Source organism: Nelumbo nucifera, chromosome 7, assembly GCF_055504915.1.
Source record: "Nelumbo nucifera cultivar China Antique chromosome 7, China Antique-T2T, whole genome shotgun sequence".
NCBI lineage: Eukaryota > Viridiplantae > Streptophyta > Magnoliopsida > Proteales > Nelumbonaceae > Nelumbo > Nelumbo nucifera.
In genome coordinates, this window is record NC_142655.1 from 31,306,808 (window position 1) to 31,329,413 (window position 22,606).

Below are 22,606 nucleotides of genomic sequence, written 5' to 3' on the forward strand. Positions count from 1 at the left end.
TTAAGTACTTATTTTGAAAATAAGCACTTATCCACTCCTTTTATGCCAAATGTGAATTAGTGCTTATTTGCCAGTTATTGTGTGGTCCCATCACTTATTTTAAATATTGTTCAAATAAGTACTTAAAGTAAGTGATACCATATAGGGGTTAAATTTGGAAGAGAGAAACTGTAGGGTAGAAGTGGCAAGAGGGAAAGGATTGGTTTATCAAGTATATTCAATGAAAATCTAAAGGTTAGTGGTCATTGGAGGTGATCATTGCTTGGACATTTATAACAACAATATGGGAGTAGGTAGGATGAAGAGGGGGGAGTAGAAGGCAAATAAAGATTAGGAGGAATTAATTTATGGAGTATGCAATGTTAGTAGGAAGGTTGATGCTGGAAAGGATATTGAAAGAGAAATAGATGTTGGCAAGGTGTTGGGTGAAGAGGCAACAAGAAGAGTCTTTACGGAATTGGAATTAAGGTTCGTTTTGGAAAGAGTACAAATACAAATATGTATAGTGCAAATATACCCAAAATAATACAAAATAGAAGGTTTTGCAGTCTACATATTTGTATTTGTACTCTTTTCAAACTGAGCCTAAGGCTGTATTTGGTTGCAATGCAAATAAATTTGCACTGATGCAAAACCATGGCAGTGCAAATTATTTGAGTGTAAATTCTGACCTATTTTTGTTTCAAATTTTAGCTTATTTTGTCTGATTGCAGTACAAATGAAGTAAGTTAAGGCATGAAGCAGAATAAAGTAAAATTGAATTGCAACCAAACACAACCTAAGGAAAAAAAATAGAGGAAGGAAAAGGCAAGAATTAAAGCAGCTAGGGCAGCAACAATTTGGACACTATGGGAAGGAAGGAAATAGTTGTCGAGTGAGAATGGGTGTTTTAGTTCACACTCAGAACATTTCATTATATGTTTAGCCAGAAATTATAGTTATGTCCCTATAAGGGTGCCCAAAATACAAATAATAGAAAAAGACAACAATACTCCTAATCCAAATGCACATTCTCAACGCTCCCCCTCAAGCTGAGCATAGATATCTATCGTGCCCAGCTTGCTTAAATTTCTATCAAGTTTTGGCTTGTTGAGACCCTTAGTGAGGCAATCAGCAAGTTGGTTCTTTGACCTAACAAAAGGCACACATATTTCTCCATTGGCCATCTTTTGTCTAATGAAGTGTCTGTCGACTTCAATATGCTTTGTGCGATCATGTTGAACAGGGTTATGAGCAATGTTTATGGTAGCTTGATTATCGAAGTGTAGCATCATTGGGGTTTCAGCTTGGATCCTAATCTTTGATAACAAAGACTTCAACCATAGCAACTTTGATACATCATGAGCCATAGCTCTATATTTGGCTTTAGCACTAGATCGGGCAACAACTGATTGTTTTTTGCTTTTCCAAAACACAACATTACCTCCTACCAAGGTATAGTAATCAGAGGTGGATCTTCTATCATCTATAGAACTTGTCCAATTAGTATCAGTATAAGTCTCGACCTTGAGATGTCCCTGGTTAGAGTGTAACATTCCTTTACCTGGACACCCCTTTGGGTAGGCAAGAATCCTGTTGACATCTTGCATATGTGAAGTTCTAGGACTGTGCATATATCTGGTCAAGTCAGGCACAAGTAAAGAAGTCAACCATGCCTATGATTGACACCTTGTTTGGAAGAATACCTCCATCATCAGCACTTAGTTTATGATTGGGGTCAATAGGAATTTCAACTGGCTTACACCCTAGTTTTCCCTCCTCATGAAGGAGATCAAGGACATATTTTCTTTGTGAAATGAATATCCCTCCCTTTGACCTTGCCACTTCAATTCCAAGAAAGTATCTGAGATTCCCAAGATCTTTGGTTTTAAATTCAGAAGCAATGAATGAGTTTAGTTGGTTTATCCCAGAGTGATCATCTTTAGTGACAACAATATCATCCACATACACTATCAATAAGGTAGTAGGCCATTAACCCTTATAAACAAAGTATGGTCCGCTTGTGGTTGTGTAAACCCAATTATGAGAGTAGCCTTCCTGAATCTATCAAACCAAGCTCTAGGGGACTGTTTAAGCCCATAAAGAGATTTTCTTAGACGACAAACCTTCCCCTCACTGTTAGGTAAGATTACCCTTAGTGGTAAATCCATATATACCTCCTCATGAAGATCGCCATTTAGGAAGGCATTCTTCACATCCATCTGATATAGAGGCCATGAATAATGAGCAATGAGATACATAATAACTCGAATAGAGTTCATTTTGGCTATAGGAACAAAGGTCCCTTGATAGTCAATTCCATATGTTTGGGTGTATCCTTTTGCCACCAACCTAGCTTTGTATCTTTTAATTGATCCCTCAACCCGATGTTTAATGGCATACATCCACTTGCATCCCACTGGGACTTTGCCTTCAGGAAGAGGAACAAGCTTTCATGTGTGGTTTTTTAAGAGAGCCTCTATCTCTTGGTTCATAGCATCTTTCCACTAAGGTGACTGTTCTGCATCTGAAACATTACGAGGAATAGAAACAGAGGGTCTAGCAGTAACATAGACATGATAGGAAGGTGAAAGAACATCATAAGAAACATAGTGATGGGGTAGGCAGTGCATTTCCTTTTTCCTTTTTCCTTTTTCCTTTTCTAACTGCAATGGGAAGGTCAAGGTTAGGTTGTGAGACATTACGCTCAATAACAGTAGGAGAAGGAAGTTCGGGGTTGCTTTTAGAGTTACCCAGAACTAGGTGATTAGATTGTTGTGGACATTCAACTTTAGGAGTATCCTTTTGCACCTTATAAACCACTATTGCCAAGATCGTTGGAGAGGAACAGGGGGAGGAGGAGGAGGAGTAGAAACACTGTTATTACAAGAGGAAGATGAACCAGGAATGTCCACAGAGGTAGGAACAGGAAAACAAAAAGGAGTCTGATCTTCATAAACACTCTCCCCCTGAAGAGAAGGACGAGTGGACTGAAAATATGGAGTAGACTCAAGGAATGTAACATTCTTAGATACATACCTTTGGCCAGTAAGGGGATCAAAATACTTGTACCCCTTTTGGATTGGAGAGTAGCCAAAAAATATGCATTTGATAGATTTAGGGTCAAGTTTTAAGCGAGAAGGACTCATGTCATGAACAAAGCAATTACAACCAAAGACTTTGAGAAGCAAACTGAAAGTAGGACCCTTAGGAAACAAGAGTTGATGAGGGGATTGAAGAGAAAGGGATCGTGAAGGAAGCTTATTAATGAGATATAGTGCTGTTTCAACTACATCTCCCCGGAATAGAGTTGGTAGTTCATCTGGAAGAGTAGGCCTCTAGCCACCCCAACAACATGTTTGTTTTTTCTCTCTGCTATACCATTCTGTTGTTGAGTATGAGAACATGAACTTTGATGAATTGCTCCCTTTCCTTCAAGGAATAATTGCAATGCTTTTCAAAATACTCTTTAAGCATTGTCAGACCTTATTATCTTGATGTGCCTTTCAAATTGTGTTTCCACCATCTTGAAGAAGTTTTGAACAATGGAAGGGACCTCATCTCTACTCTTCATCAAGTAAAGCCAAGTATATCTAGAGTAATCATCAATGAACAATATAAAATATTTATAGCCGCCCATACATGGAATAGAGTATGGGCCCCAAACATCAGTGTGTATCAAGTTGAAAGCAACATCACTCCTTTTATTACTTGCAGGCATGGTTTTTGAACCGCCATTGACCCGGATGGTCGGATCGTTTGGCTCGGGAACCGTCTAGGCAACCGGTTCCGTTTTACCTCAAACTCTGTCTTTGGCCAAAAACCATTGAAAAAGTCAACAACCTGTCGTTCAACGGTTTTTAGCTGTTTTTTATTTTAAATTATTATTTTTTTTATTTTTTTGTCAAAACGGGCCGATCATTTGAACCGGATGGTTGGATCATTGACCCGAAAACTGGTGGCCAGAATGGTTTTGTTTTTGGGTCGTTTGTTAAAACCATGCTTGCAAGATATATAGTTCTACATTGTTTTGAGTCGACCTGAAAACCGGTGGCCAGAACGGTCCCGTTTCTTGGTTGTTTTTTAAAACCAAGCTTGCAGGATATGTAGTTTACATTGTTTTGAGAGATGACAAACTTCACATTGCATACCCAAACTAGACCCAAATTGACATAAGTTTGGAAACAAACATTTAATGGACTTAAAAGACACATGACCAAGGCGACAATGCCACAACTTGAAAAGACTCAAATTTTCATCTTGACATGATTCAATCTGGCACAATAATCCTTACTCATAGGTTTGATAAATAAAGTAAACTCCATTAGCTTCATGTCTAATTCCAATCGTCCTCCCTATTCTCAGGTCTTGAAAAACACAATGAGAAGGGAAAAAAAAGGTCACTAAACAGTTATGGGATTTGGTAAGAGTGCTAACAGATAAAAGATTCTTGTATAATTGGGGAACATGAAGGACAAAGCTCAGGGAAAGATCACGAGTAAGCTTAACCTCCCCTAGACTAGAGATAGGGGTCTGAGATCCATCAGCTACAGTGATTTTTCCTTCCCCTGGAGCCAACTTATAAGAGGTGAAGTGAGAAGGCATACCGGTCATATGTGCACTAGCTCCTAATGTGCAAAGGGCCAGACTTCTCAAGTTGAGTCAGCAGAATCCTGACCTTCTTCATCACATCAAAGGAATCATGTGTGGGAGCTTGTACATTAGGAGGGCAATCAGCTCCAACAGTAGCAAGATGAGCATTACCTTTCTTTTGTAGCTTTAAACTTGTCAGGCTTCAAATGTGGATTCAATTTCCAACACTTGTCCTTCGTAGTAATCGCATACCATGTCGTCATGCTTTTCATTAGTACCCTGTCTATTTGTAGTTTTGTACTCGGCTTGGACCTTGAAGACATGTAGGCAAAATGATCCATCACTGGGGTCTGCATTCATGGAAACCCTTCTACACTAAGGAGTATGCAGTAGCAAGGGAAACAATATCTACACTCAAAATATGCTGTTGAGTAAAATCATACTCACCATTCAATCCAGCCAAGAAGTCAAACACTTGATTATTCTCAACATACTTCGATACTGCTCACCATCCTCAGGGTTCTTCCATTCCAAGTTATCCGAATGGTCCATTTCTTCCCATAGAGACTACAAAGAAGAGAAGTACATGGTTACAATCCTCTCCCCTTGATGCATATTACAAGCTTCTCTTTGGAGTTGGTAAACTCGAACTGTATTTTTTGCTTGGGAGTATGTGGTTGTAACACGATCCCAAATATCCTTGGCAATGGGGAAGAACATATAATTGCGGGCAATATGTGGCTGCATTGAACACACCAGCCATGACATAACCAAGGAATTATCTTGTTCCCATCTAACAAGTTTGGGGTCATTAGCTTTAGGCTTCTCCTCTCTACCATTAATAAATCCTAGCTTACCCCTACCTTCGATAGTAAGCTTGGCTGATTTGCACCACTCTAGGAAGTTGGTTCCATCAAGATTTACAGTGGTTATCATACCACTGGAGACATCGACATTACCTGGAAGCACTCCAGAAATAGTCTATAACTCCTTAGGCACATCCATTTGAGTTGGGTAGGCCTTTTAATAGTTCTACAGCACTCCAACAACCAAGTGACACACATAAGACCCACAAAAGATGGGAAACACTCGGTTGGAATCCAATGGGAGGCCCAAAACTGAATTGACGGCAATATACGAGGGAAAAAAGACCCTTCAAAAGAAAGATTAGAGGTCATAAAAATGTGGAACCACTTCCCATACCTTTAGTGATGCCAAATAAACCAAAACCAACAAGTTTCAAGCATACATCAAACTCAGACAAGGAGGAAAAAATTCAAATATCAAACCAGTATTTTTTTGTAATTTTTGATTGTAAAATCTGGGAAAAATCATAGACACATCAGATGAAGATAAGACCCATACCAAAATAACCCTAAAATCAGGGCGCACCAGAGTAGATCAGATTCAAGGGTTATTGCCGGTACCTGTACAGACTGCTTACGTCATTTGGTGGCGGTATGATGTCAGCAGGTCTTCTTGAGTTCGGGAGTTGGCAAAGAAACCTAATCCAAGATTTCTTTCCACTCTGATACCAAGTTGTCGAGTGTAGGAAGGAAGGAGAAGAAAGAAGAAGAAGAGGAAGAAGAAAAGTTACGAGAGAGAGAGAGAGAGAATGGGTGTTTTAGTTCACACCCAGAACTTTTCATTATATGTTTAGTCAGAAATTACAGTTATGTCCCTATAAGGGTGCCCAAAATACAAATAACAGAAAAGACCACAATACCCCTAAACCAAATGCACATTCTCAACATAAATGAAGGAATTTTTGAGGACAGATGCAGAACCAAGGAAGATATTGTGGAGGGTATAAATGTTAAGGTTGCTCATTGGGTAAAAACAATGGAAACATTGCAAGTGTTTGTAGTAGATGATATCCTAATTCCTAAGAGCTTGGAAAGAAGCAGCAAACTCCTCCATTGTGAGAGACAATAATCCTGGAATGGAAGCTTGAGAATAATAGAATGAAGCTAAACTTTGATGGAATCTCCTTGAGTAACCCAAGAATGTTAGGAATTGGAGGTGCATCCCTGAGTGGAGGGTATGGTGGTGGCTCTATTTTCTGGTCTGCTTTGAGGGTATAAATGTTAAGGTTGCTCATTGGGTAAAAACAATGGAAACATTGCAAGTGTTTGTAGTAGATGATATCCTAATTCCTAAGAGCTTGGAAAGAAGCAGCAAACTCCTCCATTGTGAGAGACAATAATCATGGAATGGAAGCTTGAGAATAATAGAATGAAGCTAATTTGATGGAATCTCCTTGAGTAACCCAAGAATGTTAGGAATTGGAGGTGCATCCCTGAGTGGAGGGTATGGTGGTGGCTCTATTTTCTGGTCTGCTTTGAGTGGAGGACTCTTTTTGAGTTTGGCTTGGAAACGAAATCAGACTGATTTAGAAAAAATGTTGATTGCCTAATGGAGGTTGGTGTTCTACCTGACTTTGAGGCTGGACTTGTAAGTTGGAAAAGATTGGGTTAGATAAAAATGAGAAGAAAGAGGAAATGAGTCTTGGTGAACTTAATGGTTTAGGAGAAGAGTTAGAGATGAACTCCTTAGGAGACATTACAGAGGTGTTTGTGGGAAAACTAGGGGTCAATTTGGGGATGGCAAAGGATGGTAAAAATAGATGAAGGGATTACTGAGGATGCCAATTTGGAGGAAGATCAAAAAATCCTAAAGAACAAATAATGGGCAGTTAGTTTATATCACTAAGGTCTTTTATTGTCTGAAAGATGGTCTTTTGGGGGTGGGGCTTTCTAATAACTTTAAAAAGGTATACCGTATACAAGAAGAGGGGAGTGAAGAACAAAATAGAGGTGGAAGTTTAGAGAAAAGTCTATGAGAAGTAACTCCATTGATAAAGTGCTTGTCATAAGCAGCCTGATTATCACAATGCAACATTAAGGGCTTCGATATGCTTAGTTCTGTCATGCCGTATCGGATTATGAGCTATATTAATAGCAGCTTGATTATCACAATACAACATTAAGGGCTTCTCATAAGCAATGCCCAACTCTTCAAATAATGACTTCAGCCATAGGATTTCAGCCACACCATTAGCCATAGATCTATATTCAGCTTCAACACTAGAACGAGAAACAATACTTTGTTTCTTACTCTTCCAGGAGACAAGGTTACCTCCTACAAAGGTACAATATCCAGAGGTAGACCTTCTGTCATCAACACTCCCAACCCAATCATCATCTGTATAAACCTTTATCTTCATGTGATCATTATTCTTGAATGATATACCTCTACCTGGACATCTCTTCAAGTATGCTAATATCCTCTCAACTGCAAGGAGGTGAGTAGTTCTAGGAGAGTGCATATATTGACTGAAAACGCTGACTGCATAACTGATGTCCAATCGTGTGAGACAAAGATAGAGGAGTTTTCCAACCAACCGTTGGAACATAGCTTTGTTTTCAAGTGGCTCTCCACCCTCTGCACTGATCTTGTGATTCTGTTCAATAGGTGTATTTGTAGGCTTAACACCCAACTTTCCAGTTTCTTCCAATAGATCAAGAACATACTTCCTTTGATAAATAAAAATCCCATGTTTAGATCTAACAACCTCAATACCTAAGAAGTATCGTAGCTCTCCCAGATCTTTTACCTCAAACTCTTGATGAAGGTGTTGTTTAAGAGACTCAATCTCACTGTTATCATTCCCTGTCACTACAATATCATCCACATATACAACAAGAAAAGTCAAGGAAGAGTCCACTTTTTTAATGAACAATGTATGGTTTGACTGGGTCTGTACATAGCCGAATTTTTCAAGGGCTTGTCTGAATCTATCAAACCGAGCTCTGGGGGACTGCTTTAGTCCATACAAAGCTTTATTCAACCGGCAAACCTTCTTTCCTGTCTCTACATCATAAAATCCAGGAGGTAACTGCATATAGACTTCTTCCTGTAAGTTTCCATTGAGGAAGGCATTTTTAACATCCATCTGGAACAAGGGCCAAGAGTACTGGAGCAAAAGTCTCCAAGTAGTCTATACCATAAGTTTGAGTAAATCCCTTTGCAACTAATCGGGCCTTACACCTTTTAATGGAACCATCAACATTATGTTTCACAGTAAATACCCATCTACATCCAACCGGTTTCTTTCCTTTAGGTTGGTCAACTAGCTCTCAAGTATTATTCCTCAGAAGAGCATCCATTTCAACCTTCATTGCATCTTTCCACTCAGGAACTGACAAGGCTTCTTGCACTGTTCTGGGAATAGGAATATTAGCAATGGATGTGAGAAAGGACCTATAAGAGGGGGACAGGCGATCATAGGACAGGAATTGGGAAATGCAGTGAGTTGTGGATGTGGTGTAATGCCGTTTGCCTTTATGGACTGCAATGGGGAGGTCAAGGTCATTCAAAGGAGGTAAAGTAGCAACAGTGGAAGGTATCTCAGTGGGACCTAGATCTGATAAAGGGACTGTGGTACCTGGATCTGGATCCGTAGAATGAACTGGGGCTGGCCTGGACTGTTGATGACCGAAACCAACCTGCCTCCACTGCCCGTGATAGACTCTCAAATCCTGACACCTCTGACAACCCTCCCCATTACATCCCTCATCACTCAATGGAACAGGTAAAGGAACTTCTGATGAGTTAACCCCACTCTCACTACTCTCCCCCTGAGGAGAAACCCTAGGGTAATAGGGTACCTCCTCAAATAAAGTAATATCCATCGAGACAAATCTCCTCCTAGAAGTAGGTTCATAGCAGCAATAACCCTTTTGAGTTTGTGCATAGAAAATACATTTGGAGGCCTTAGGATCAAATTTGGAACGATGAGGTCCAAGAATTTGAACAAAGAAAGTGCAACCAAAGGTTTTAAGGGGAACAGTAAACAATTCTTTATCGGGGTATAGAAGGGTAAATGGAGGCTTCATGTTAAGAACCCATAAAGGAACTCGATTAATGAGATACACTGCTGTAAGAATAGCATCTCCCCAGAAACAAATAGGTACATTGGAGTTAAACATAATGCTTGTAGCCACCTCCAATATGTGCCTATTCTTCCTCTCAACAACCCCATTTTGCTGTGGTGTATAAGGATAAGTACTTTGGTGAATAATCCCATGATCAAGCAAATAAGAGGCTAATGGGTTGGTAAAGTATTCTTTCGCATTATCGGATCTGAAGATTTTGATTTTGACCCGAAACTGGGTTAAAATCATCTGATGAAAGATCTGGGTCAAAGCAGGAACCTCATATTGAGAACGCATAAGGTAAACCCAAGAAAAATGGGTATAGTCATCAACAAACAACAAGAAATATCTGTATCCCCCCATAGAAGTGATGTGATACGGGCCCCAAACATCGGTATGCACAATATCAAAAGAATTACTACTTCTTTTATTACTCAAGGAATAAGATGTTCTACAATGCTTTACAAGCTCACAGCTCTCACATCTCAAATTTGACATCTGAACAGACTCAAACAAATTTGGAAACAAACTCTTCAAAGACCGAAAGGATAAATGACCCAACCAATTATGCCAAAGCATAACCTGACTAACAGGCTGAGAAACAAAAACATCCTATCTTCATGATCTTCCCAATGAGAATTCTCTCCAAGCAGATAGATCCCATTTGTCTCACGGCCAGTCCCAATCACCTTCCTTGTCTTCAAGTCCTGAAAAACACATCGGTCAGGAAAAAAAGTTACTGAACAATTCTGATGTTTTGTAATACTACTGACTGAAAGCAAGTTAGTATCAAGCTTAGGAACATGCAGAACTGAAGATAAGGAAATGGTATTAGACAACTTGATGTCTCCCTTGCCAGAAATGGGAATAAGGGAACCATCAGCAATGGACACTTTATCTCTACCAGAAGATAAGTGATAGGTAGTGAATAGTGATGGCAAGCTAGTCATATGGTCAGATGCACTTGAGTCTATTACCCAACAATGTTCAGTGTTACCTGGAGCTAAAGCATGGTAAGCTGAGGCTTGAGTACCTGAATGAGCAAAGGCTGATATGGGAGGAGCTGATGGTGGATGAGATGATTGAGCTCAATTCCCAACTTCCTTTTCCAACTGATTAGGGCAGCTCGGACAACAGCTAGGGTGTCTAGAGGCGTGCCTTTTGTGCCTGATGAGGATGTAGAATCGGTATTAACAACCATATGAGCATTACCCCTTTTGTTCCTCAGTTTTGCTTGAACTAGATGAGGGTGCAACTTCCAACATGTGTCTTTAGTATGCTTAGGTTTCTTGCAATGTTCACACACTAGATCCCGCTTATCTTCCTTCTTTATATCCCTCTCTGTATCACCCCTAGACTTAGGTTTAATTGCTGCCAAGGCTGGTGGGAAGGGCTGATGCTGCATCATAACCTTTCTCTTAGTCTCTTCACTATGCACCAAGGAGTAGGCTTGAGATAAGGTCACATTGTCCCTTGTTAGTATTTGTTGTCTCACAATATCATAGTCAGGATTCAGACCAGCTAGGAATTCAAAAACTCTATTAGTTTCAACTTGCTTTCTACGAATCTGTGCATCCTTTTGACTTTCCCACTCAAGTGTTTCTAGGTGGTCAATTTCATGCCACAAAGACTTCAAGGTAGAGAAGTAAACCAAGACTGGTTTCTCTCCTTGCTTAAGGTTGTTAACCTCACACTTCAATTCATAAGCCCTAGCAACATTAAGGGGTTGGGAGTAAGTCTCTTTCATGACATCCCAGATTTCCTTGTCTGTTTTTGCCCACAAATAGTTATGGCTGATATGTGGTTGCATAGAGTTGCACAGCCATGTCATAACCAAATAGTTCTCCTGAACCCATTTGGTATAAGTTTGGTTCTCCTTAGTTGGTTCTTTCACATCTCCCAACAAGTAGCTGAGTTTTTCTCTACCCCCAATGGCCATCATGGCCAATTGAGCCCATTCTAAGTAGTTTGATCCATCAAACTTCATAGTTGTAATCTGAAAGGCATTCTCAGACATGTTACCAGAATTGCTAGTCCCAAAAAACACCTTCCCCCTGATTCTTGAATTCCATTCTTGGTCAAGAATTAATAATAAAAAACCTTTTAAACTACTGTATTAGAAAACAACACCCAAACAATTGATAACAGCCAGCCTAGGTCTTCCAAAAAACAAAGAAAACAGAATTTTGTATGAAACTAGTTCAAAATCTGATCTGAAACCAACAACAGTTCTGAATTTTAGGGTTTTCTCTCAAAACCCTAAAGGAAAAAAACAGATTTTCCAGCCGCACCTCTTAGAATAGACCAAGATGATTTTTTCCAAGGTTATTCTCTAGAAAAAACTTACTTTATGAAAGAAAATCTCTGACCGCCACCTTCTGTCTGATGCAAAACCCTAATCTTGAGGATCTGAAGCCTTTTCTGATTCTTCTTGACTACTGGAACTCTCCCAGCCTTCTACAATCTTCTTAGTAGTAGCCGCACACTACCAGTAACCTCCAAGAATCAACCGATCCTCCTTTGTTGAAAAACTTCTAAACCTAGGAAATTCTCATGTAGTCAATCTAATTAGACTAACATAAGAGCTCCTAGGTCGGCTCTGATACCAAGTAGTCGATCAAGACTACAATCAGTCTTGAGTTGAAAAGAAAAGAAAGAAGAAATTTCAGAAGAGAAGAAGAAGAGAGGGAGAAAAGAAGCACACGAAGAGATTTTGAAAAGAGAGAGAGGGTTGATCAGTTGATCTGCCGACCCACTCTTAATATTTATATATGTTGACTAATTGTAAAAGGGCTGAATTGCCCTTATTGCTTACATGGAAAATAAACTAATAATAAAGCTGAAATAACAAGCTGTAATAACAAACTGAAATAACTACCAACTAACACTGACATAACTAACAAAAATAAACTAACAAAAAATATGCTATGCTGCCATACGAACACAGTGGGGACCACAGCAGTGGGGTCCACATCAGTGTTCTCTACAGTATTTTTAGTAGCATAATTTTCATTTAGAGTTCATCATTTAATTTCAGTTCAAATTATCAAGATAATATTCTATTACCTTGAAGTTATATTTGATCTGCTAATTGATTAGTTTTCTTTCTCCAGAAAAAGGAAAGTGGCAAGAGAAGGAAAGAGGATCACAACTTAACAAGAAAAAGCAAGGATAAAAAGGTCTGCTTTTCTTCTGTTTTCTTTTGTAGATGATGAATGGTCTAATGATCTATTGATGTTCCATGCTGTTTAATATTGGGCATAATTGTATTTGCTGCTCATTTCTAGGGTTGACTATATGTGTGTGTGTGTGCACTGCCCAACATTAGATATTGAAGGGAAAGATGCACAACAGCAGAAGCCTGACCTCACAAACACATAAATAATTAGAAATAAGTGTTTACAATTCCATCCCAGGTCCAGGACATCTCCAAACAGGTTTTCCTGCATGTTCCTTGATTTTGCTAAAGAATCTGCCAGATGATTTGCGTGTATGTGTAAGTTAATAACTCGACTAAACTTAGAAAGTGCTATTAACTATGGGATCAACTATATGATCCTGTTTCAATATTCCACTTTATCTTTCAAATTGTGAGCCTTCAAATTTGTTACTACCTCAACAAATGTCCCATTTGGCCTCCACCTATCTCTTCTAAAACCATGAACTTACATCAGAATACTTATGGTGTATTAGGTTGTCTTCTATTACAAGCACACACATCTTAGTCTACTTACCCTCATTAATCACCTAGCAGGACTATTACTAGATTCCAATGGATGTGGTCATTTTTAAATGTACTTAATCCAGAAGTTGGTGGAAAAAAACAAGCTTTGATGGATGCAGCTTTGGTGAGATTCGTGCATTGGGGTGGTGATTAGTGACAATAGGAGAAATATTAAACCAAGTTACTTGGGGTCAGTTGGTTATGTCAATTCTTTAGGGGTAGAGCTGCTAACTCTAATACAATGTCTGAGGTATATTGCCATGGAATGGTGGAGAAAACATACAAGTGGTAGGGGACTGTGAAGTTGTCATAAAATGACTGGGTTTGAGGGAAGAAGTTCTGTGGATGTTCAAATTCCTGGTTAGAGAAGCAAAGGCTCTATTCTTCAACCTGAACTGGTTTTCAGGTGGATCTGTAGATAGGCTATTAGTTTGGCACATTCTTACCTAGGGCTGGGGTCACAAGAAACAAAACTGTATGGGAAACAGAAGGGACAGGGTGATTTGTAAAAAGTGGAAAGTAATAGTCTTTGCCTGCATTTTTGCTGCTCTGTTGTACTCTGAATACTTTACCCATGGTGGTGCTGGTGGGGGTTGGGGGGGGCAGAGTTAACCTTTTGGTCTGGCCCCCAACCCCCAAGTTGCACTCATTGGAGGGTACAACTCATAAATAGTCAATATCAACTTAATTGGAAAAATTGGTCTTCAATCTCTTAATATTTTCCATTTCCTTGTTAGTTGATATGGGCTGACCATTTTTCTGTTTCCTTTTTTAATACATGTAATTCTGTTGAATCTATATATTTAGGGTATGGATTTTGGCAATCCCATTGTTGATAAGCCAGGAAAATCCCAAGTGAAAAGATGAAAAAAAAAACAACTATTTATAATGATAAAAATTCTATACACGGGTTATTTGTGTTTTTTGAACCAAGTACTTATAATTAATAGGGGAATGGCTGGTTTATAAAAGAATGGTATCTGCTCAATTGCTGACCTAGACTTCTTTGCTTTTAATGATTTGGCATTAATTTGCAACCCCACTAGCAAACTTCGAAGTTGTTAGACTTAACAACATTATAAGAAAGCTTTTTCTTGTTTTAAAATGCTGGCTTTAGTCCTTTACATATAAAAGACATATTAAGGACCATGGGTCGGGATCCAGTTCTGTAAGTGGAAGAAATTGGCTTCTAAGTTCTTGGTGAGTTGGTTCTCCTATTTGAGTCTTATATATTTTCAGATTTTCCTAAATATATAAAAACTCTGAAACACTGTTCCATTCTTGCCTGGAATAGTCAACTTGTAAAAAGATTTTGACTGTTGAAATATTCCTCTATTTTGAACTGTGAAGTAAATCCAGTTGGGTGTTCATGGGGTGATCTAATGGAATTTAAGGATTGGATGATGTTTCTGTTGGAAGTATCTATATTGTTATGTCTTTAGGTCCAGTGATTTAAAAGGCGCGCCTAGGCGCACAGGCAAGGTGCATTTTAGTGTATGTGCCTCGCCTAGTTACTAGGCGCAGCCCTTTCAAAAGGCGTACGCCTGATGCGCCTAGGTGTGTGCCCTGTTCATTCATTCATTCTAATAAAATATCTTCTTAAAAGGCAATTAAAGTTATAAAACCATTGTTTTTTTTTTTTTTTTATGTGAGAACTTGTTTTGGCTTGCTTAGAGGGGCATGGTAAAAAGGAAGCTCGTAGAATCAGGAATGCAATATGTTTTACATCACTTTAGCTACTTGAAGTAATGCAATTGAAGAAAAAAAGGGATTGTGGGTTTTACATGCTTGAAAATGCTTCATATGTTTGATTTTATTTTTAAACTAGCAGGGGCCCGCGTGATGCACGGGCTTTGTTCAGTGAAAGTGAAACAATGGAAATACATAATAGTAAACACATTTTTTATTAATTATTGGTAATTTTCTGCTATTTTTATTAATTCCTTGTAATTATTATATTTTCCAAAAATATTGATAATCTATATTTTCTTGGTTAATTTCTGTTCATTTCTACTAATTTATGACAATTTTTGGTAATTATTGATAATTTTCTCTTATTTCTATTAAATTTTGTAAATTATCGTATTTTCTGAAAATATTGGTAACTAATTTATCATATTCTTGGTTATCATATTATCTATTTATATTATTTATCCTATTCTTTACTATAATTTCTGTAGATTTTGATAATTTTTTATTATGAATTTATTATAAAATAAGTATACAATATTTTAACAATAATTCAACAGTTAATGGTTATTTCTGTTGATTTTTGGTAATCTATCATATTTATTGGAAATATTGTTAAAATCATTTTTGGTAATTGTTTGGATAATTTTTGGTAAATATTATCAATGGTTCAATTTTTGGTAATTTTTGTTATTTATTGGTAATTTTATGCTATTTCTATTAATTTATGGAAATTATCATATTTTAAGAAATATTGGTACTTTATTTCTGGCTATTTTCTTGGCTAGTTTCTGTCCATTTCTACTAAATTATGACAGTTTTTGGTAGTTAAATGAAAATTTCTGCTATTTATAGCGTAAATTATATTAAAATATATAATTCAAATTGAAAATATAGTTTAAATACAATTACTGTTAATCATAGTTTAAAATTTAATTATATTAGTTATAGTTTCAAATATAATTTAAATGTATAAATACTAAAACTGTAAATTATTCAAAGTAAAAATTATTTTGTCATTTTCTAATTTATTTTTAAATATATAATTATACTGAAAACTTAAATATTATTTAAAATTAAATTATATTTAAATATATAATTCAAAATGAAAATTTAACATAGAATTTAAATGTAATTACTGTTAATTATAGTTTGAAAGTGAATTTATTTTAAATAATATAGTTTTAGTATTATTTTGTCATTTTATAATTTATTTTCAAATTATAATTCATGATAATTAAACTTATAGTTGAACCATTGATAATATTTAAATTTAGAATATAATTACTGTAACCATTTACTGTTATATTGCCAGATTATATATATTCTTTCTTATGTTTTTAGAAACCGAATAGTTACTCGTTATATTTTTCAGGAGAAAGTTGTGGAATCTTCTGTGAAGTCCTCATCTCATTTGGCTGCTCGGCCCAATGTTCCGCCGTATGCACTACCTATGATTGCTATGGATAATGATGATGGTATTTCTTATAGAGGTTGGTTTATGCTTCTCACAGTCTTAATTACCACTTAAGCATCCAATGCAAGAGATCCTAGGTGAAACCATGTTGAAAATGGTTAGTATTATTGTTACAGTGGATGTGGCTAGTATTTTTATTACCATTCTTGCTTGGTTTGTGGCAAATGATGGTGGTCTGGGGCCAAAAGGCCCTATAACTTGCAAACTAAGCCATATTTAAAAGCATCATCCAATAGAAGTTCATCATGAAAATATATTGGCTAAAAGGCACAGCTTGAAACATTATTGCAACTGTATTTTGTTTGACTAGCATGGAAGGTGGAGATAAGTTCTTGTGGAACTCTTGTAAATCTCAAAAAAGTAGAACCTAAAATCAGATGGTTAAAAGTTATTGATCATGCTGAGTTTTGGTATATTGTTTCTCTTAGGTAAAACTGGCCATTACCCATTGGTCCCATCTATCTGGGGTCTTAGGAGGGGTGGATTGGACATGAACCTAGGTATTATATTTTATTTTTTGCACAATGGCTGCTCTTAGACTTAAACATGTTCTCAGACTTGTCTAATATTTTACCATTTCATCAAGCAGTGTTTTTCTCTTAGGTAGGACCAACCAAATAGTGCAACCTTATATATGTTATGTGGCAATTCGTTGGGGCAGGGACCCAGCTACTGGCCCTGTTCTCCTCTTTGGCCATGTGGAGGGCTGGCATGAACCTTTCAATGGCAATGCATATGTATCCTTGTGTAGGGTAGTTCAACTAACTACTATAAATTAGGGTTATCTTGTAGAATGACTTTTGTTGGGCAAGTTCTAAATATCTATATGCCCGATATGCCAGTAGGGGCGTATCGGGCAGTATCGGTACTTCTTTTTTTACTTTTTTTTTTTTTAATTTATATTTTTAAATATGGTTCAGGAGGGGCGGTTTAAGGTTCCTCCACCCCCTGAACTGGTCAAAACCCCGATACACCCTCTGTAGGGGCGTATAGGGGTGCTCCCGATACAGGCCGATATGTGTTGATTTTTTGAACCTTGTTGTTGGGTTTTATTTTTAAATAGAAAACTAAAAAAGGGTCTGCCCTTTGTCCTTCCACTCAGCATCAATATATAATAAAATGTGTGGCAGTGATATTGGGACAAGTAGAAAAATGACTTTTCACTGCACCAAGTTCATCTTTTATACATCACATAGGTAGATTTTAGTGGACTTGATGTAATAATCAATAGTCAATAAATTGTATGATCAAGTTCAACTTTAATTATTTTAACTATAATTGGTAAATTATTGAAAGCTAAACAGATTGAGTTACAGACATGAGACAACCAAGATAACATGTATAAAACCAAGACAATCAAGATAATTCAAAATATGCATTAGCACAGTATAAACCTTAGTTATATACAATTTAAAAAAATTAAATTCTGAGGTCATGCATACATTTTAGTTGTTTTAAAATTCAAGCACTGCATTCCTATAAAATATGCATATATTTTACTGATCATGAATATTTTGCATACATTTCATGACAAAGATGAAGATGTGGATAGAGCCCTTGGTTTTCATGGCATAAAAGGGTATGCGACAAACACCTATATTCATTGAAGAAAAGAATAACAAAAATATGGGCGGTCCCTTGTTTTCATGTTCTAATTTGAATGGAACTCTGGAGTGGGAAGGCCAATGATGATTGTTGTTAGGACTACTGTTAGGCTCTTATTAGGCTGTTATTATTTTCTTTCTTTGTTAAGTTGTAACCAACGGTACTATTGCAATTTCCTCTTTTCTTTAAATACCCTAATATATAAGTCAGTGAGGCAGCCGCCACTGACACTTTCCCAGCAAATATTCTTTCTTCTCTGATGTTTCTCCTGTCTCCCTTCCCCTCTTTACTTCTAGATGGTATCAGAACAGGATTGATATCAGTTGAGGCTTGGGTCTATTTGTTTTTTCTTTCCTCCCACTCATATTTTCTCTAGAATCGATTAAGTGTTCTCTGCTATTCTTCCTTTTCCTTTTGGTTGTAGAATAAAAAAAAGGTTATTGTTTTGGGTGTTTTCAGCCTTCATATGATGTTTTTTTTAAGTTCATGGAGGAGTTTCTTTAGTGTTGTTCTGTTGTTGATGTCTGAGATCCATTCAGCTGTGTTGTGCCCTTGTTTTATGGATCTCACACCAAGTTCCAGACCTGGCAATCTGTATTGTGGTGTGTTTGGGGCTTGGGGAGTGCTCTTTTTCCCTTGAACATCTGTTGTTTTGTAGTGTACATTCTGTGAAGGTTGGCTGGAGGTGTTTTCTCTTCCCTTTTTTGAACTGATGGTGCTTGAAGTTTTTTTTTTTTTTTTTTTTTTTTTTCCTACTGCTGGTTTTGAGTCTTCCAGCCAGTTGTAGGTGCTGTTAACAGATAAACAGGTCTGAGTTTGTGGTGGTTTGTGCTGTGTACTACTTTCTGGTGCAAGTTTCACATGCAATTACCATTTATTTTGTGTAAGGACAATGTCTACTGAAGATTCAGCTGTCTCAGAAGTTACTTGAAACCAAAATATGACTATCAAGTGTTGAGAGTTGGGGTTTTCCTGTTGCTAGGGCTGTTCACGGGTCGGGTTGGGTCAAATTACTAGTTTTTTTTTTTCAACCGACCTGACCTAGTCGGGTTACCTAAAGAGTAAACTGAAACCGACCCTCTATTAAGCAAAACCGACCTGGTTGGTTTGGCTGCTAAAAAAACCTACCAATGCACCATACTGAAGTTACTGAACATCATTTCAATTTTCAGCCATAAATTGAACTGAACATCACTAATAATAAAGCTTAAACCTGTAATTGAACAATGAACATCACTAATAAAGCCATCTTAGCTTCTAATAATAAAAGCTTAAACCTATAAGTTCATGAACTGAACTGAACATCATTTCAGCCATAGTAGTGATCTCCATGTTATAACAGATCATCATTTCAGCCATAAACTGAACTGAACATCACTAGTAATAAAGCTTAAACAGTTAAACTTATAATTGAACAAGTGAACATCACTGATAAAGCCATCTTGGCTTCTAATAAAGCTTCTAGTTCCAATAAAGCTTAAACTTGTAAGTTGTAACTGAACATCACTAACTTTTGGACTTAAAAACAAGTGTTAAGGTGTAAAAACAGTCATAAATTAAACATCATTTCAGCCATCCAATGATAAAATTTAAATGAAAAATTAATGACAAAAGTTGTTCATTAATCACTAATCCAAAATTTTTTGCAGCCATTCAAAAACTAGGTGGCCTAATGGACTTTGGAACTTCATGTTTGAAGAAGAAATGCTGCCCTGCCAATGACTCAACTGTCAAGAAACAAAAAAGAAAAGTTTGTTTTAGATTGTCACATTACTTGGAAAATGAAATTTTAAATTATTGAAAAAATAATTACACTTGTAAAGATTATTAAGTCTTACCGAAACATCAATCATCATCACTTAATTACACTTGTTCCGTTGTTCCTGAGAATTCTAAAACAAAGAAACAAATATTAGTATGTAACCCAAAAAATTATATAAGTTATTTATTCACAAGATCACAAATATTACCTATTGCGATTTCTTCATATTTTTCCACTTCATCCATAGCTTCTCGAATATCAATTGGGATTGGTTTAGACCTGTAACCAATCTTGGCCACATATAAGAGCCTCCACCATTTTTGGAGATAGTGAGCTTCTAAATGGATCAAGTAAACACCCACTTGTGCTGAATGCCGATTCAGAAGCAACTGTAGAAATTGGCATGGCCAAGACATCCCTTGCTATCATATATTTGACCATAACAAAACTTCACATATTTTAATTTGTAACAAAGATCCAAAACAATGGCAACATATAACAAGAAGTTCAGATTTTCAAGGTTCTCCCAATATTTATCAAACTTTTGTTTCATGCGCTCTGCCATAGAACTCAAGAGACTGTCTCCACTTCTAGACAAACGAACCAACCTAGTTTGCAATGCCACGAGTTTATGAAAAAATGCATTCGATGTGACATAAAGAGATCCCGAAAACCGCAATGTTATTGTAGAGAACAATGATGTGGGCCCCACAGCTGTGGTCCCCACTGTGTTTGTAGGACAGTATGTGCAATTATTTGTTTCAGTCATGTTAGTGTTAGTTGGTGGTCAGTGTGCTCAGGGGGAGAGCAGTGAGAGTGGGGATTTGGGTCTTTTTCCTCAGGGGGAGCGCAGTGAGAGTGGGGTTAACACATCTGAGGCTGTTCCTTTACCTATTCCATTGGGTGATGAAGGTTGTAATCGTGAGGGTGGTCAGAGGGATCAGGAGTTGAAAGTCTATCACAGGCGATGCAGGTAGGTTGATCCCGGTCATCGGCAGTCCAAGCCAGCTCCAGTTCCTTCTACGGCTCCAGATCAAGGTATTACAGTCCCAGGGCCCACTGAGACACCTTCCACTGTTGCCACTTCCCCTCCTGCGGATGACCTTGACCTCAAGGCATACAAGATGGGACTGTAAACTTAGGTAGTTCTTAAATCCTTCCCCCTCCACAATCCTAAAAGGTAATTCATTAATCATAGCCATTTTAGCAGGCTCCTTTCTAGCTTCCTCAACACTAAAGGTCATTGCTTTTAGCTTACCCGTAGTGAGACCATCTTCTTCTCCTTCATTTTTAGGCTCAAAAGACATTATCTTTTGCCTTTTATCAACCTTATTGGCATATTTCGTGCATTGTTGCTGCAAATGACTCCACCTGTTACTAGTGCCATGATTTTTTGTGTCACATGCGTAGTCTTTGCCATAATAGTTACATGCAGCCCTAGGTTCATCCTTATCCTCCATTTTAGTGAAATGATCCCAAATTTCTGATTTTAATCTAGAACCTTGCCTTTTGTTTTGCTTAGTGGGCTGTGTCCTAGTAATTTTACGAGGAGCAGGGGGATTTTTTACCAGATTTGCAGCCTCAGAATCTTGTTGCTTTGAGCCCATTGCTATTGGATCTTCAAGTTCTTCAACTCCATGCACATTTTCACTTCTTTTAAGATCCATCTGAAAATAAAATACCATTATAAATTTATAATGATTATTGAGTTTCTCAAGATGAACATCCCTAATAAAACAAGTTAAGAAAAAAGCAACTAATTGGTTTTAGTCAAAAAACTATATATGTTATTTTTTATCTAACATCACTAAAACTGAAATATATAAAAATATATAGTTTTTGTGCAAATTATGAAATTACTATATTTCAAAAGTATATTTAAAACTGATATATATATATATATATATATATATATATATATATTCTGATATATTTGTATATATATTTTGGTTTTAAATATATACATTTCCCGATTTCTGAAATACATATTTCAACTTTAAATATATATAATATATACTTCTGATATATTTCAGTGAAAATATATTTTTTGGAAATACATTTAAAACTGAAATGTATATTTCAGAAATATACATATTATATATAAAATTTCAGAATATATTTAAAACTGAAATACATAAAAGTATGTTTCAGTATATATATATATATATATATATATATACACACACACACACACACAAACTGAAATATATAGTTTTTGTGCAAATAATGAAATTATTATAAATATCTACTACTATATATTTTCTGATATTATCAGATATATATTTCTGGAAATATATATTTCCAGAAAATATATATTCCGATATATTTGTATATATATTTTGGTTTTAAATATATATATTTCCGAAATAATATATTTCAGCTTTAAATATATATAATATATACTTCTGATATATTTCAGTGAGAATATATTTTTTGGAAATACATTTAATACTGTAATATATATTTCGGAAATATATATATTATATATAATATTTCAGAATTTATTTAAAACTGAAATATATAATAATATGTTTCAGAATATATATATATATCTGATATATTTCAGATCCTGAAATTCAGAATATATATTTTGGAAATATACTTAAAACTGAAATATATAAAAATATATAGTTTTTGTGCATATGAAATTAATATAAATATCTACTACTATATATATATTCTGATATTATCAGATATATATTTCTTGAAATATATATTTCCAGAAAATATATACATTTCCGAAATATATATATATATATATATATATATATTTCGGAAATATACATATTATATATAATATTTCAGAATATATTTTCTGGAAATATATTTAAAACTGAAAT

At 36.3% G+C, this 22,606-nt stretch overlaps 2 protein-coding genes across 8 annotated transcripts in view; one reads left to right on the plus strand and one right to left on the minus strand.

Annotated features, from left to right (window-relative positions):
- Positions 1–22,606, plus strand: part of LOC104598244 (histone H2A deubiquitinase (DUF3755)) — a 51,908-nt gene that overhangs the window by 5,266 nt on the left and 24,036 nt on the right. For all 7 annotated transcript variants that reach the window (XM_010260192.3, XM_088891388.1, XM_088891389.1 and 4 more), the window contains 2 exons: positions 12,623–12,688; positions 16,298–16,415. In XM_010260192.3, the coding sequence (XP_010258494.1) occupies positions 12,623–12,688; positions 16,298–16,415 (184 nt within the window). The remainder of the gene's footprint in view (positions 1–12,622; positions 12,689–16,297; positions 16,416–22,606) is intronic.
- LOC148790327 (uncharacterized) overlaps positions 16,429–22,606 on the minus strand; it is a 29,461-nt gene continuing 23,283 nt past the window's right edge. The window contains exons 2-5 of the mRNA XM_088891391.1: positions 21,335–21,433; positions 19,975–20,155; positions 19,843–19,896; positions 16,429–19,731 (exon numbers count right to left, since the gene is read on the minus strand). Of these exons, the coding sequence (XP_088747517.1) occupies positions 19,868–19,896; positions 19,975–20,155; positions 21,335–21,433 (309 nt within the window). The 3' untranslated portion in view covers positions 16,429–19,731; positions 19,843–19,867. The remainder of the gene's footprint in view (positions 19,732–19,842; positions 19,897–19,974; positions 20,156–21,334; positions 21,434–22,606) is intronic.